This window comes from Salvelinus sp. IW2-2015, linkage group LG4q.1:29 (assembly GCF_002910315.2).
Source record: "Salvelinus sp. IW2-2015 linkage group LG4q.1:29, ASM291031v2, whole genome shotgun sequence".
Classification (NCBI taxonomy): domain Eukaryota; kingdom Metazoa; phylum Chordata; class Actinopteri; order Salmoniformes; family Salmonidae; genus Salvelinus; species Salvelinus sp. IW2-2015.
The window spans coordinates 48,481,982-48,498,693 of record NC_036842.1 but is presented as its reverse complement, the minus strand read 5'-3'; the positions used below and the strand labels follow the sequence as shown (position 1 = coordinate 48,498,693).

The window sequence follows — 16,712 nt, the reverse complement described above, 5'->3', positions numbered from 1 at the left end:
TAGGATTGAGGAGAGGGCTTTGTGATGGCCACTCCAATACCTTGACTTTGTTGTCCTTAAGCCATTTTGCCACAACTTTGGAAGTATGCTTGGGGTCATTGTCCATTTGGAAGACCCATTTGCGACCAAGCTTTAACTTCCCGACTGATGTCTTGAGATGTTACTCCAATATATCCACATAATTTTCTTTCTTCATGATGCCATCTATTTAGTGAAGTGCACCAGTCCCTCCTGCAGCAAAGCACCCCCACAACATGATGCTGCCACCCCCGTGCTTCACGGTTGGGATGGTGTTCTTCGGATTTGAAGCCTCCCCCATTTTCCTCCAAACATAACGATGGTCATTATGGCCAAACAGTTCTATTTTTGTTTCATCAGACCAGAGGACATTTCTCCAAAAAGTACGATCTTTGTCATGATGTGCAGTTGCAAACCGTAGTCTGGCTTTTTTATGTCAGTTTTGGAGCAGTGGCTTCTTCCTTGCTGAGCAGCCTTTCAGGTTTTGTCGATATAGAACTTGTTTTACTGTGGATATAGATACTTTTGTACCTGTTTCCTCCAGCATCTTCACAAGGTCCTTTGCTGTTGTTCTGGGATTGATTTGCACTTTTCGTACCAAAGTACATTCATCTCTAGGAGACATCTCTAGGAGACAGATATGATGGCTGTGTAGTCCCATGGTGTTTATACTTGTGTACGTACTATTGTTTGTACAGATGAACGTGGTACCTTCAGACGTTCTACAATTCTTTTTCTGAGGTCTTGGCTTGATTTTCCCATGATGTCAAGCAAAGTGGCACTGAGTTTGAAGGTAGGGCTTGAAATACATCCACAGGTACACCTCCAATTGACTCAAATGATGTCAATTAGCCTATCAGAAGCTTCTAAAGCCATGACATCATTTTCTGGAATTTTCCAAGATGTTTAACGGCACAGTCAGCTTAGTGTTTGTAAACTTCTGACCCACTGGAATTGTGATACAGTGAACGATAAGTGAAATAATCTATCTGTTAACAATTGTTGGAAAAATGACTTGTGTCATGCACAAAGTAGATGTCCTAAACGACTTGCCATAACTATAGTTTGTTAACAAGAAATTTGTGGAGTGGTTGAAAAACGAGGTTTAATGACACCAACATTAGTGTATGTAAACTTCCGACTTCAACTGTAAATGCTGGCTCTTGGGCTCTGAGTCCCACCTCTTCTGCCACACATCTATCATAATGGCTTTAATCTTACATTTGTCTTCACCTCTACCCAGTGGAGCATGAATATCAATTATATAAATTTATTCTGTACAGGCTTCCTTCTTTTCACTCTGTCATTTAGGTTAGTATTGTGGAGTAACTATAATGTTGATTTCTCCTATCACAGCCATTAACTCTGTAACTGTTTTAATCCTTAAGAGATATCTGGATGGGCTGCGTCTCAATCTGCCACATCCGCCTATGTCAGCCATCCGCATTTGCTGTGGAAGGTGGCAGAGCTAGAGTGGTGTTTGTCAGACCTCCCGAAAATCAGTCTTCTCACAAAATGTCTGTAGCGTCCGAACGGTTTGCTCTACGGGACTCGTCTGAAGTTAACCCATACAAATGAATGGAAGTATGGTGGTAGTTCTGTGCCAACAAAAATAAGGTGTTAAATATGTGCAAAAAAATTACAAATATATATTTCCTGAGTTTTCTTATATCTTTTAGATATAGTACAGACACTTCAAAACCTTATTCCTTATGATACATTTTTTTACTGTCTTTTTGGCCATTTGTGAACGTGTTATTCAATGCCTTTCTATGGGCTATAGTAGTAACGGCCAAATTAATTATTTTATCAAATAATTTTTCTATGTTTTTGGGGAAAATTATGAACACACAAAGAGACGAAAGATAAATTATTACATTTTTAGATTTTTATTGGTCAAATATTTGGGGAAGCCTGGCTTTACCTGGCAAACATGAATGCACACAACTGATACAGACAGGGAATCTGAGCATACTACATTTCTGACCGTTTGAGTGTCCTCCACCCACTGGAGAGCAGTTACTATCGCCAACAGTTCAACTCAGTATATTGACAATTCATTAGTTCATCATTGTGAATAAGAATTTGCTCTTAACTGACTTGCCTAGTTAAATAAAGGTTAAATAATTTTTTTAAATTATTATTATTATTTTTATCTGTAAGTCTTCAACATATCTCCACATTAAATTCAGGAATGTAAACACCTGCTCCTGTATGACCACTATCTGGGTCCTTGATTTAAAAAACTATTAAAGCTTCTACTAATGTAATTGTCAACCAGTTCCCCTATGCCACTCCCTTCTGACCAATATTTTATTTTTTTCTACCAAGATTAGATCAACAGGATCCGGAGTAAACATGGAGGAACATCCCCCATCACCACAGAAGGGCCAACCTCCAACTCTTCTCAGCAAACTTTCCATCCAAAGTCACTGCCTTGTCTATTAATACATTCCCAACATTCATCTAGATCAATAACAGTGGGATGATCAATCTTACAGCCTTTCAGTAGCAACGGTAGGTTTTAGGTTTTAAAAACAATTCCAATAAATGCAACAGTTGGACAAAGGCTGAAGATACTCCAAACTTTTTGAATTTTTCTAATCCATCAGATATTATCTTGTAAGGGAGTGCGTAACTGGCGGCAGGGAAGTCAGGCGCAGGAGAGCAAAACTGGGTAATCAACGGAGCAGTTTTATTCATAAAAAACACCGGAAACCAGAACAAACAAATCGGTACAAAAACCGTCGCGCACCAGCGAATACATGCACATGCACTCACAATAAACATTTCCGCACTAAGACATGGGGGGAACAGAGGGTTAAATACACAACATGTAATGAGGGAAATGAGACCAGGTGTGTGGGAAAACAAGACAAAACAAAAGGAAAATGAAAAGTGGATCGATGATGGCTAGAAGACCGGCGACGCTGACCGCCGCCCGAACAAGGAGAGGAACCGACTTCGGCGGAAGTCGTGACATATCTGAATTATAGCACATGAAACCTTTTACTGGCACAGACAAATAATGAATGTAGTTCAGTGATTTTGGTAGGAATTCAGGTATTCAATTTATTGTGAAATTTAGAAGGCACTCATATATACATTTTTTATTGTATCAGGTATTTTGGTAACTCTTAATTTTAAGGGGTCCTTATTCATGTATTTAATAAAACATGTATTTTTACTGCTCTAATTACATTGGTAACCAGTTAATAATAGCAATAAGGCACCTCAGGGGTTTGTGATATATGGCCAATATACCATGGCTAAGGGCTGTGTCCAGGCACTACGCATTACGTCGTGCATAAGAACAGCCCTTAGTCGTGGTATATTAGCCATATACCATAACTCCTCGGGCTTCATTGCTAAAGTAGATAATGGGTGCATTTGTAAATTCGCTCTGGCTATCTATTCCGATTTCAGAGCAGTCTTGTCTGAGTGTGCCAGAGCGCAGAATAACTGATGAATTTAAAAACACTCAGCACCGGTTGAATATGGCAAAAAAGCCAAATTAAATTGTTGCCAGCAGCACAGTTACCAACGCTCTGGAAAACCTGAAAACAGCCTAACCAGCTCTGCTACAGCGAGTAAAATAATCAGAGTGAGGTGTTCTCTCATTTGTGTCTGTACCAGTGGCGACCCGTCATTCAGGGCAGGTGGGGCAGAGCCTGTTAGGCTGTTTTCATGTTTTCTAGAGCGTTGGTAACTGTGTTGTTTTGTGCTGTGCTGTTTTGAGCCCCACATTTTTCGCAAAAAAAAAGGGGGCTTGCATGTTTTGCATGTTATTTTGGAATTATTACGTGTCACATATCAGTTTACAAACTATGTAAAAAAAAATATATATCACTGAGTTAATAAAGCTGCATACACGCATGTTCAATTATTTGTTTTCTTGAGTAAGGCAGCTCCAAAATGCAGGCGTTTCAGCATATCTCAGTGCTTTCTGTGGTGGTGGGGCGTGCCAGCAAAAAATAGGAGCATTGCGCAGTGATTGGTTCAGTGTTCTGTCACTCATGAGGACACTACGTCATCGCAAAGTGTATGTCCTTAGAGAAGGAGAAATAATAGACATCCAAAATTTCAGCCCTTTGACTGAAATTTAAATGCCATAGAGTTATATTACAAGTGCCCTTCCAAGAAGGCTCAAGATCACTGGCCACAGATAAAATGACATCAAATCACGTTATATGTACAGTAGCTTAGATTGGACTGTTCATGTCAACATCTTACTTTCAAAGTCTTAGCTAGGAGTCATCATCATGACTCAAGTTGACAATCTACTGGCAAATTTTTTAATCCTTGTCATATGATGAGAAATAATGAAGAGAAATTATAGATAAAGCGTATCGGTGCTCATCGGCCATTGGACATAAAGATTACACAACAAGTTGGAAATTGCAAATTCAACAATGAGTCGTTTGTAAGGAATCAGTGGCTGACTGCAAGCAGTGCAAAGCAACCAGTAGCCTGCTATTCAATGGTGGCTGTGTGTTTGACAAAGTTTGATGACAAAACCACCTTCATGTTTAAGTGAGCACATCCGAAGCCAAGGTGAGTCCAAAAATGTCTTGTATGCTGCTGCATAAATTATGCAATATGCAAGGGAGATATGTATATTGTAGCTAAGAAAGTAATACTAAGTGTATGTTGTGTAGTAAGCTGTTAGTAGCCCATGTGCCTCACCCTAATAATTTGGTCTATTTTCACCTTTTAATTTCGCCTAACGTTACTGTTCTGACTCGGTGGTGCTGCACTTGTAGCCTATAACCTGTTTTTGAGAAATGTCATCATCTAATATTGTAAGTTTCATTGTCTGCTTATATGCTCCCTTTGATTATCCTACGGTTCTGACTTGGTGTACAGGTTAAATACTGTAAGAGCAGCCCACGTTCTGCATTCTGTTGCTGTACATTTCAAAAGTGCTGAACACGTAGTTACTATATTGACAACGTCCGTTGTCATTCGCTCATTAATTTCTTAATCGAAATTACCGAATGACTCTTATCGTTCCCTTATGCCATCGTTTGTACATCTAAATTGTAAGTAGAAACCATATTTGCTTAATAAGCAAGTCAGCCATATCAGCTATGTTTTTAAACGAGGCTGAATTAATTTTTTCACTGACAGCCAGGTGTAGCGGTGGTAAAGGATTCACTCCATTGTGCTGGAAAGAAAGCTCTGCTGTTGGGCCAGCTTTATGTAGGCCCTAAAAGTTTGTGGGCACCGCTTGCCACCGTTATAGTGCAATTAATGTATTTTTTTGTGTTGTGTAGTGTCTTTGCTGGCATGCATTTATTTTTATTTTTTTAATGTTTGAGTTTTCCCCACCAAGATTTGCATGTTAAAATCGCCACTGGTCTGGACGTAGCTAGCAAGTTAGCCAGTTAGCTTTGGTGAGGTCTGAACGCTCTGAATTTACAAACAGTCTGACAACGCCCAAAGCGCACTCCAGAATGAATTTACGAACACACCCAAGTTGCTAGGTTTTTCAAACTTACTTCTACATTACAGCTATGTTGTTGCCATGGCAGCAGCCTAAGCAGAGAGCTCTATGTACATTTAAGTGTTTTTAAATGTTTTATCTGTTTTTGATAACATTGAGTTTTATTACAAATTTGCAGATGGACTGGCAGGTCAATTATTTTTGTCTTGTCTAGCTAGCTAACGTTAGCTGGCTGGCTAATTATTATTGTTCGAATGATGCATCTGGACCAGCTTTTTTGTTTCACCTAGCTACTGGTTCTTTTTGTTTCACCTAGCTACTGGTTCCTGATCTTTTAAAACAGAGTCACCTGAAAGCAATGTGTAATGGAATAAAGGAATGCAGTGCTGAGGCAGAGGGCTTGTAGTGAGGATGACTTGCTTGCAGTGTTGCCAACTCCTCAGTTAGGAAAGTAGCTATTGGCTGTCCTAAAAGTCGCGAAATGGCGTCATCACCTAATTTGCATAATTGGCCATGTTAATGTAATTGTGATGGACGCTGTAGGAGAGGAAAAACGTCGTGGGAGAGACAAAAGGTGAGTAAAAAACACCCTAAATATTGTAATGAAACAGGCAGGGAGCAGGTCTCGAACCCTCGACCTTCTAGCCCGAAGTCCAGCGAGCTTATAAACCCAGGGTCGTTACACTATGTTTAGAACTACAAATGAAATTTCTTTTTTTTGGTCACAATTCCAACCCTCCTCCTTTATCCGGGCTTGGGACCGGCAAAAGTGACCCAAAATAGACACTGGCGAAGTTACTTTGTTGTTTATTTTATGTTTTGTTTTTTATTTTTCTTAATTTGGTTTGGTTTTTAACCTATGGTCCACTTAGGAGCCTACAACAAGTCACAGTAAAACATGAACATTTTTAACCATAACATAAAAAATATAAAATTTGTATACAATCTACATTAACAATCTAAATGGACCAAAAAGAGACAATAGAAAAAACTGTCAATGGCAATGTGAGAAAATTATGGTAACTAGTCTGGCCCTAATTCAGGTTAATTGTATTTTTTTATGTAAGCCAGGGTGGGATCAGACAGCGGTGGCTTCCCACATGAGCGATTAATTTGCAGTCTGGACTCGGAGGGGTGAACATCTCCTTCTTTGACTGCAGCTGGGAGGGACTGCTGCGCGAGGACTGGGCCGCAGTCCCTCCACCCCTGTGCTTTGGGACGGGGTGGAGCCCACAGCAGCACCCGCTGCTCGTTGAGAAGAGTAAGAACGATACGTGCTTTCACGTCAGTCTCCAAAAGTCTCAAATAACACCAGAAAAAGTCACTAGATTTGTCGCCAGTCACTTTTTTGAAAATGTGTCACTAGAGGGGTCTGAATACTCGCTAAATATAGCGACGAAGTCGCTAATTTGGCAACACTGGCTCTGAGCGCACCTGCAACCAATTTCCCTTGTTAAATACCTGAGTTCCTTTGTCTTTTAATTCAGCGCCAAACAACCAATGCAGTTGTGAAGAACTCTCCCGCATTTATTTCTGTAATCTGTGCTTCCCAGTGTCCAATGTGAGTAACCTGAAATATTGTTTACATTTTACTTGCTTTTTCATGAGTATAGAACGCATTTCGATGCATTGTTGTTTATTAGTGTCAGTATGTTTTGATGTTGCTGCGTATGGATAGTAATGTTTGATTTGCTTTGAGATGAATATATTTTGTAAATGTTTAAGAAATGTATTTATGAGGAATAATCGAATGTTTAAAATTATACTAATGCAAATATATTTTTTTGCACTTACGGAAGTGAAATGGATCATTTAAAGGATCAAATAAATGGGAGCTGCAACTAAAAACCATAACCCCAAGTCTCTCTCCCCATCCTTGTCCTCTGACTGGGACAGCTGCACCTGTATCAACTTCTACTCCCACCAGTGCATTCAAACTAGGCAGCCTGCCTTAATAAGATAGTCTATCTTGATCATTTTCAAATGTAGTAACAGGTCCATGTAGAATAAACAAGTCTGTAGGCCTACATAATACCATAGAAGCAGTGTCCTGCTAATATAACAATGTGCACCTTCATCTTTGGTCATTCCCAGCTGATATACTGTGCCTATCTGCATTTTGTCTGGCGGTAATGGGGCTGCCTTGGCAAACATGTGAGTGGTCATACCTTCCTGTGTGGTGTCCTGTATACAACAGGAGTTCTCTGATCCTGGTGCAGAACATACAGGGTTTTCCCTCCCCATAATGACTGACACTATACATTTAAATAATAAAAGACAATGCAAGTAAAATTTGAATGCAGAGAGTGCCAGGTCTCTCTCCATTAAGAGACATAAGTATCAAGCCAGTCTGGACTTCATAACAGCATCTTGCAAGTCTCCATGTGCAGCCCCATCCATGTTTCTGTGGACACAAACTTCACTGTTCTATTACCAATGGCAGTTAGAGATACATGTTTTTTTATTTTAATTTCACCTTTATTTAACCAGGTAGGCTAGTTGAGAACAAGTTCTCATTTGCAACTGCGACCTGGCCAAGACAAAGCAAAGCATTTCGACACATACAACAACACAGAGTTACACATGGAATAAACAAACACAATCAATAATACAGTAGAAAAATCTATATACAGCATGTGCAAATGAGGTAGGATAAGAGAGGTAAGGCAATAAATAGGCCATGGTGGCAAAGTAATTACAATATAGCAATTAAACACTGGAATGGTAGGATGTGCAAGTTGAGATACTGGGGTGCAAAGGAGCAAGATAAATAAATACAGTATGGGGATGAAGTAGATTGGATGGGCTATTTACAGATGAGCTATGTACAGGTGCAGTGATCTTTGAGCTGCTCTGACAGTTGGTGCTTAAAGCTAGTGAGGGAGGTAAGAGTCTCCAGCTTTAGAGATTTTTTTCAGTTCGTTCCAGTCATTGGCAGCAGAGAACTGGAAGGAGAGGCGGCCAAAGGAAGAATTGGCTTTGGGGGTGACCAGTGCGATATACCTGCTGGAGCACGTGCTACGGGTGGGTGCTGCTATGGTGACCAGTGAGCTGAGATAAGACGGGGGTTTACCTGGCAGAGACTTGTAGATGACCTGGAGCTAGTGGGTTTGGCGACGAGTATGAAGCGAGGGCCAGCCAACGAGATCATACAGGTCGCAGTGGTGGGTAGTATATGGGGCTTTGGTGACAAAACGGATGGCACTGTGATAGACTGCATCTAATTTATTGATTAGAGTGTTGGAGGCTATTTTGTAAATGACATCGTCGAGGATCGGTAGGATGGTCAGTTTTACGAGGGTATGTTTGGCAGCATGAGTGAAGGATGCTTTGTTGCGAAATAGGAAGCCGATTCTAGAATTAATTTTGGATTGGAGATATTTAATATGAGTCTGGAAGGAGAGTTTACAGTCTAACCAGACACCTAGGTATTTGTAGTTGTCCACATATTCTAAGTCAGAACCGTCCAGAGTAGTGATGCTGGACGGGTGGGCAGGTGCGGGCAGCGATCGGTTGAAGAGCATGCATTTAGTTGCATTTAAGAGCAGTTGGAGGCCACGGAAGGAGAGTTGTATGGCATTGAAGCTCATCTGGAGGTTAGTTAACACAGTGTCCAACGAAGGGCCAAAGGTATACAGAATGGTGTCGACTGCGTAGAGGTGGATCAAAGAATCACCAGCAGCGAGAGCGACATCATTGATGTATACAGAGAAGAGAGTCGGCCCCAGAATTTAACCCTGAGGCACCCCCATAGAGACTGCCAGAGGTCTGGACAACAGGCCCTCCGATTTGACATACTGAACTCTATCGGAAAAGTAGTTGGTGAACCAAGCGAGGCAATTATTTGAGAAACCAAGGCTGTTGAATCTGCCAATAAGAATGTTGTGATTGACAGAGTCGAAAGCCTTAGCCAGGTCGATGAATACGGCTGCACAGTAATGTCTCTTATCGATGGCGGTTATGATATCGTTTAGGACCTTGAGCGTGGCTGAGGTGCACCCATGACCAGCTCTGAAACCAGATTGCATAGCGGAGCAGGTACGGTGAGATTCGAAATGGTCGGTAATCTGTTTGTTAACTCGGCTTTAAAAGACCTTAGAAAGGCAGGGTAGAATAGCTATGTCTGTAGCAGTTTGGATCTAGAGTGTCTCCCCCTTTGAAGAGGGGGATGTTTGTCAGATCTCACCTATGTTGAAGTTTGAACAGGTCAGCCTAAACCTAATTCTGTTCTCCCCATCAAAGACTGTTGGTGAGCAGGCAAGATGTGAGGCTGGAGGTGAGGTCTTTGCCAGAGCCCCATTGATGGACATAGTAGCGTAGATCAGCTCCTGGCCCCTCAAAGATACTGGTCGGTCACACACACACAGCACTGATTACATTATCAATGGTGGTTATGATTAACTTGGTGGAAATATCCTGATTGCTCCATTCACCTTTTCTATTTCACTTCAAATTTTATATCTAAAGTGAAATAGAATGGTGAACACAGGGATCAGGCTGATTCAACCGGGCTAGGTTATGCCCTGGACATTATACGCAACTAAGAAGTAGAAAATAAGCAACAACTGTCAGTTTACATAATTGTTTCACAATTGGGTTATCAAATGTATCAAAATAATGAAGTGTTTGTATTTGTACAAATTATGATCCTGTGAAAGCTTTTGCCGCTGACAGGTGAAGGTTGCTGGTTAGATACTTGTCAGCCACAACATGAGCATTCATAGGAATGCTCACTGCGAGGGCATGTCTGCATGATGCTGATGAGGGACCCCTTGCTTGTCTTCTCTATGCTGCATGTTCAGCTGCAAACTGGACATCTCTCAAACAACTGCAGCAGCCAATCTTATTAGGTGGTGTTGACTGGAAGTGCCCGTGACAGGGTGATATAATAGACAGCCAAGTGATACATTGCATTTTGTTCTAAAGGACAAAGCTTTTTGCTAATGCACTTCACAACCAAAATGACTCTACTTGACTGGGGAATTAGCCTATTTTATCAAGTCGGGTATTTATAAAAAAGAAACTTTTCACAAACATTACCTGTCGATGAAGCCATCTCTGTCGTCAGGGCAGTAACTCGGGTCACGGTCAGAGGCCTCATGATGGCGTGTCCTTTTCATCAGAGTTGAGGGAGACCGGCAACAACGGATGAGGTGTCACAAGAGTACTTGTTGTGAAACACACTTATTCTGAGGTCTTGCCTGACAAGCTGTGAAAAAAGCAAGTGAACAGTGAATTCAATTATTTTTGGAGTTCTCTAAACCATTGCAATCACATTGCTGGACATGTTATGATACCCACCTTTGATCCCGTGGTCATGAACGGATGCTGGAACCTACCAGAAGGAGCAGTCTGGCACCCAACTATGCACTTCGTCTAACAGAAAAACAGGGTCAACGATTGTCATCCTACCTAAATTATAAACACAGCTCGAGAAATAACGTAATCTCGTTTGAAAGCTACTTCTATGCTTTACAGATGTAGATTGACTGTTTGAGTTTGTTACTGCTAGTTGGTACACTGTTGTAGTCAGACATGAAGCTGCATCCAATATTTATTTGTGCCCTAGATGACATACATGGGTTGCACCTCAGAGGCTAATGTGACTGTTTCGTCTAAATTACACTAATTTCGAATGGCATGGCAATATGACATTGCTCGAGTAGGCAAATAATTAGTAGCAAACAACTTTGCCATAATTATGTCAAATTTACTTTAGATCGGTTGCAACTCATTACTGTTACAATCAAAGTTTGTCAAAAATAGCTAACAAAGCTAATGTTAGCTAGCTAAAATACAGCGGTCCCTTCAAATCTGCATCTGAAGTCAATATGGCGACATCACAATCATGACAAAATGTTTTCCTTCTAAGTATTTGCCTTCTTTTGAAATGTTATTTTTTCCTAGCCAAATCCGAGTTTTATTGAGGTAGGCTGACATTAGCTAGCTGTGTCAGCTATGATAGTGATAATGGTTATCAAAATATACTGACCTCTATGGTCTAACTACCGGTATACTGACATCCACTGGGGACCAACGAAATACAACCTGCATGATGGAGTCCTTCTGCAGGGCATGCAAACCATAGTTGTTGGGTGTGCATCCTGCTGGAAGACTAGGTTCAAAATATACCCACCTTCAACCTAGCTGGAAGCATGCTTTGCATCGTCAATCTGTATAGGGCTTTTCAGTCTCAAACGGCCATGATCGCTTTGGTTTAGGACGAAGAAACAACTGAGCTACATTCCATGAAGGGGAACGAAGTGGGAGGGGCAATTTACACGTGGAGTTTGACAAAAGGGGCATGATTTATTGACATAATTGTAATCGAAACCCAACCTTAATTTACTCGGTGTGATGCCCCGAGGTTCTAAACTCGGGTTTAGACAAGACTGACTTCATGAACAAAATTATTATTTTTACACTTTGTAGTCAAGTTTGACACTATAATACATGTTTCTGACTCATATCAATGCCACATCGCTGTTTTTTAGGGGCAGTCGCTCTTTAACCATTTTTAAATGGAAATCTCAATGGGGTAGGGACCAACCCGGGCCAGATAATCGAATTCCTTCACGGATGTGTCTTTATGTGCGCATTACGCGTATCCATCCATGATTGGGTTATACATTGCATTATGTGCAGACTAAACCAATCATAGTAAAACGTTTTATTTTGGCTAGATTAAAACCGCACCTCCTCCAATTGGATATCATGGGCGGAGGGTAAAGACCTGCGTTAGGCAGCTGTCTCCACCCCGGATATACCCACTTTTCCCCCGGCACATATACGTACATTAGGGCCGCCACGGCTACACTTTTCTTGTTCATGGTTCGAATCTGCGAGAGAAGGATGAAGTTTTTGGTTGCGGTCACGGTCATCGTTGGGTCGGTGATATTTCTGCTCTTCCCGAGCGGATCAGACGCTGACGAGAAACAGAAGGGCCCAAAAGTGACGGCCAAGGTAAGGTATCTAGCAAATCGAAAGACGGGAGGTTTTTTTTGTGCACAGCTAACGTTTGCAGTAAGAAACCGTCTTGTGTTGTCTGACTTCAGGTCTAAAACATTGCGAACTACAATGTCACAGGACGTGATACAATGAAACGAACTCGGCGAAATGCGATGCAGCCGTTAGTTACTAGTTAATACACGGCCTCGATGCTTGCACGAAATGCAGGCCTAAGCTAGCTAGTTTTTTTTAGCTGCTGTAGTTAACTAGGCCACGTCCACTTATTTGGCCTGGGGCTACGTGTGACTCTGCGCCCAACGTCAGCAATTGTTTTTATTCAACTTGGTAATAAGTCAGTTAAGAAATTATTTACAATGACGGCCTACACCGGCCAAACCCTAACCAGGACGACGCTGGGCCAATTGTGCACTGCCCTATGGGACTCACGTTCACGGCCGGTTGTGCTACAACCCGGCATCGACCCATGGTCTGTAGTGACGCCTCTTAACACTGGTGCAGTGCCTTAGACCCCTGCGGCACTCGGGAGCCCATTCACGAGTAAAAAAAAACGTGCTCACGTAATTGGAAGTCATTTTTGCGTTTGTTTGTGCAAACATTGGGTTTGACCGGTTATAGGCAATGCAGTTCGCGTGTTACTTCCATAATCAAATTTCCGGACAACCTACTGCAACTAATGGTTAAATGAGAACTAAGAAACCGGTGTTGCAAATCACAACCTTTCAAACAAGTCTTACTGCCAAGCATGTCTGGGCGGAGTCTAACTCCTATACCTTTTAAATGAAATACCAAAAGCTGTTTTAGGTTTAAAGCCACTAAGCAGTAGCGATGCGTGGGTAAAATCAATGGGAAAGCCATTTTACAACCTGGGTGATAATTGGGTTTGCTCTAGAAAATGAATGCTTTGCAACCGTGACACATAGGCCTAAAGGACAAGACAGAAGCAGAATAAATTCAACCACCTTTTTGTTTTATCACAAAACCGGATAGCAAACTGCCTGGTTTAGTCCACAAATCGCATGTAAAGACAGTTACATGACCTTACAGCATGGTAAAGGAAGTTAATGTTTCCGTATTTTTCGGACCACTAACACCAATTGATTTAGAACCACGCGTCGCAAAGAAACAGGAGCTTCCTGCACAATTAACGTCATCAAATCACCTCTGCTTAGTCTAAATCAGTGACTATTAAAAAACACCAAACACAATTTAGTCCAATTTATTGTAACGACCCTGAGTCGTTATAGTATGCTAAATATGTCTGTTCATGGTTCGAATGTGTGCGCTCGTGTTGACTCACCCTACTTGTAGAGAAATGCCAATGCTATCCACATGTTGAAGAAACTCTCACTGTCCTACAGTACACGCTGTTTGGGGTTTTATGCTGGGTTTCTGTACAGCACTTTGAGATATCAGCTGACGTAAGAAGGGCTATATAAATACATTTGATTTGATTTGTCCTAAGGCTACATTGCTAAAATGCTTGCTCTAGCATAACTTTTATTCATGGGTAACGTTAGATGGTTAACACTGCCTTCTACATATTGAACTTCCATCCTCTCAAACCAGGGGCACAACAATGTATGAATTGTTTCAAACAAATCGCCATTCTAATCATTGGTCGCTTTTGTGCCGAAAATCCTCCCCCTCCCTCCCCCTCTCCCTCCTTCCCTCCCTCCCCCTCTCCCTCCTTCCCTCCCTCCCCCTCTCCCTCCTTCCCTCCCTCCCCCTCTCCCTCCTTCCCTCCCTCCCCCTCTCCCTCCTTCTCCCCCCCCTTCCTCCCCCCCCTTTCATAGATTATAGCTCAACCCCTTCAAACTCAACCGACATATCTAAACAAACACCCAACCCCAGCCCCCAACCCCAACAAACACCACCCTTATCTCCACCCCACTACACCCTACACAGCCACCTTAACTCACCCACACATATAGAAAAACCTCCCTCTCCCCCCTCTCTCTCCCTCTCTCCCCCCTCTCCCTCCCTCCCTCCTCATCTCCCTCCCTCTTCCGTCTTCATTGCTGCGACTTGCTTGCTAGTTGAGATTTCTGCTCTTCACTCAGTTTTCGGTTTGGCTATTTATTTCAAGTGTGTGGCGGTTCTAGCTTGTATGGCGCCCTGGGCGAACCCCCAACCTTCGGCGCCCGCACCGCCCACGGCAAGATGCCTCCTTGGGCGGCTGCCCATGTCGCCCGTACCTAAATCCGCTACTGATTTGTATTAGTCTATACAAATCTCAGCCAAAATTCGTCATCTCTCTCATGTCTTATTCGACTAGTATTTTTGAAAGTGTAAGGATAATTCAGCCATAGTTCTGAAATGTTTATTGCTTGCCAACATTTTACACCTATGTTTAACATGCATTCATTATTAATTTAGGTTGCCTATCCTGAAGTGAAGTTTATTCTATAGAAAGTTTGACTCGAGCCCCAAAATTAAGGCAATTAGAGGGGGGGGATTTCTGGCAGGGGGGAGATTTGACACTGGACAGTACGGAGAATTAAGTAAAACCACAAGTCTAAAATTTGCCATATTAGGGATTTAGGAAAGGGCCTACTTTAGCTAGCTAGCCACCGGAGGACAACCACACAACGAGATGCAACACTTCAAGTTGTTGCTGTCAATGACGTATGGTCTCAATGCGATTTGATAGGAATTAGGCCAAAACCCAAGCTGGCTTCCCATGGTATGTCAGGACCATTCACAGTTGCGCTCGCTCAGTTTAGCTCAAAGTTAACATACTGCAAAATGCTCACTGGCTTCCCTTGCATTCCATGCAATGCTATGGGCGGCAACAATGTTATAGTCGTTTGGACCAGACGGCATCAGATGGCCTACACGTAGAGACAGAGGGGTGCTGTTTCACTTGCTCAGAAGCTTTTTCCGGTGAGCTACATTCAGCTTCTTGAGAACTGAAGGAACATTATGAAACGCGGGATGGAAGATATATATATTTTTTATGATGTGCGCACCATCAGTGGTCCTCTGGGGGGGGGGAGGACATGTAAATGCATCGTGACATTTCTCTCATGTCACTTGAGTTCCATGATGGCCTATCTGTAGTGCTCAAGGGATGACATTCCAGGATGAGGACAAGTTGCTTCCGATAATTCCTGCTAACCCATTTACTCATTCTTTCCCTTAACAGGTTTATTTCGACATCAGAATTGGAGATGAGGATGTTGGACGAATTGTCATTGGGTTGTTTGGGAAAACGGTACCCAAGACCGTTGAGAACTTCATTACACTAGCAACTGGAGAGGTGAGTCTTTTTAATAAATTTTTTATACCCAGGGTATCGATTTAGCAAATTGGATGTGTTATGGTAGAACCATTGAGGTACTGACTAATGCATTGCTTTTTGTCTTCACAGAAAGGATTTGGCTACAAAAGCAGCAAGTTCCACAGAGTAATCAAGGATTTCATGATCCAGGGTGGTGACTTCACCAGAGGAGATGGCACTGGAGGTGAGGGGAATTCACTTGGATATCGCTCTAACTACCAATAATGATATGGGCATCAATGCAAATGTTGATTATCGTCAATGTCCTTGTTTCCCTGAAGGAAAGAGCATCTACGGAGACCGATTCCCTGATGAGAACTTCAAGCTGAAGCACTACGGACCTTACTGGCTGAGCATGGCCAACGCTGGCAAGGACACCAACGGCTCCCAGTTCTTCATCACCACCATTCAGACACCTTGGTTGGATGGCAAGCACGTGGTTTTCGGCAAAATTTTGGAAGGCACGGTGAGTACTCCCCACCCACCCCAACACAGAACAAATACACACCTCCCCCTGCAGCTGAATCTGTTTGCATACCCCTCACTTGCGGTATTGCTCCCCTACAGGATGTGGTGAAGAAGATCGAGGGCACAAAGACAGACGGCCGGGACAAGCCCCTCAAAGACGTGTCCATCCACGACTGTGGCAAGATTGAAGTGGAGAAACCCTTCGCGATTGCCAAGGAGTAAAAACAAGTCAACTCTATTAAATGGGGGAACAGGACTGTGGGGTGTAGGTAGACCATTGAATTTTCTGTTTTGTTTACCACTGGTCCTGTAGCGGGGCTCCTGCGCGGGTTGTCCTGGTAGCAGAAGCTGCCCATTGAAGTTAAGTGCCAGATCAACGCAAAGGCACACTGGGTCCATTTCCAAACAGGCATTCCAGTATGGTTGTCGTGCAGCTGATACCTGCTCATTTTGTAAAGAATACATCTTCAATAAAGGATCCAGGTTTTGTTAAGATGGTTTCTAGTGTTCAATTATTGTCAATGTTTTAGT

General features: G+C 42.4%; 1 protein-coding gene and 1 long non-coding RNA gene across 2 annotated transcripts; one reads left to right on the top strand and one right to left on the bottom strand.

Moving 5' to 3' along the window:
- Positions 1-5,053: 5,053 nt before the first annotated feature.
- On the bottom strand, positions 5,054-12,101 carry LOC111962069 (uncharacterized). The gene is made up of 3 exons (XR_002877072.2): positions 11,601-12,101; positions 10,766-10,840; positions 5,054-10,673 (listed from the first exon to the last, which is right to left on the bottom strand). It is a non-coding gene; the product is annotated as an uncharacterized lncRNA (long non-coding RNA).
- Positions 12,102-12,193: 92 nt separating this feature from the next.
- On the top strand, positions 12,194-16,674 carry ppib (peptidylprolyl isomerase B (cyclophilin B)). The gene is made up of 5 exons (XM_023984860.2): positions 12,194-12,427; positions 15,579-15,692; positions 15,804-15,897; positions 15,995-16,179; positions 16,281-16,674. The coding sequence occupies exons 1-5, from the start codon at positions 12,293-12,295 to the stop codon at positions 16,401-16,403; spliced, it is 651 nt and encodes a 216-aa protein (XP_023840628.1). The 5' UTR covers positions 12,194-12,292; the 3' UTR covers positions 16,404-16,674.
- The last annotated feature ends 38 nt before the right edge of the window (positions 16,675-16,712 follow it).

Excerpts from the sequence above, each read along its gene's own strand:
- ppib (XM_023984860.2), top strand. The coding sequence starts at position 12,293 with ATGGTTCGAATCTGCGAGAGAAGGATGAAGTTTTTGGTTGCGGTCACG. Across the intron at positions 15,693-15,803 it reads TTACACTAGCAACTGGAGAG|AAAGGATTTGGCTACAAAAG; the intron begins GTGAGTCTTTTT and ends TTGTCTTCACAG. Across the intron at positions 15,898-15,994 it reads CAGAGGAGATGGCACTGGAG|GAAAGAGCATCTACGGAGAC; the intron begins GTGAGGGGAATT and ends GTTTCCCTGAAG.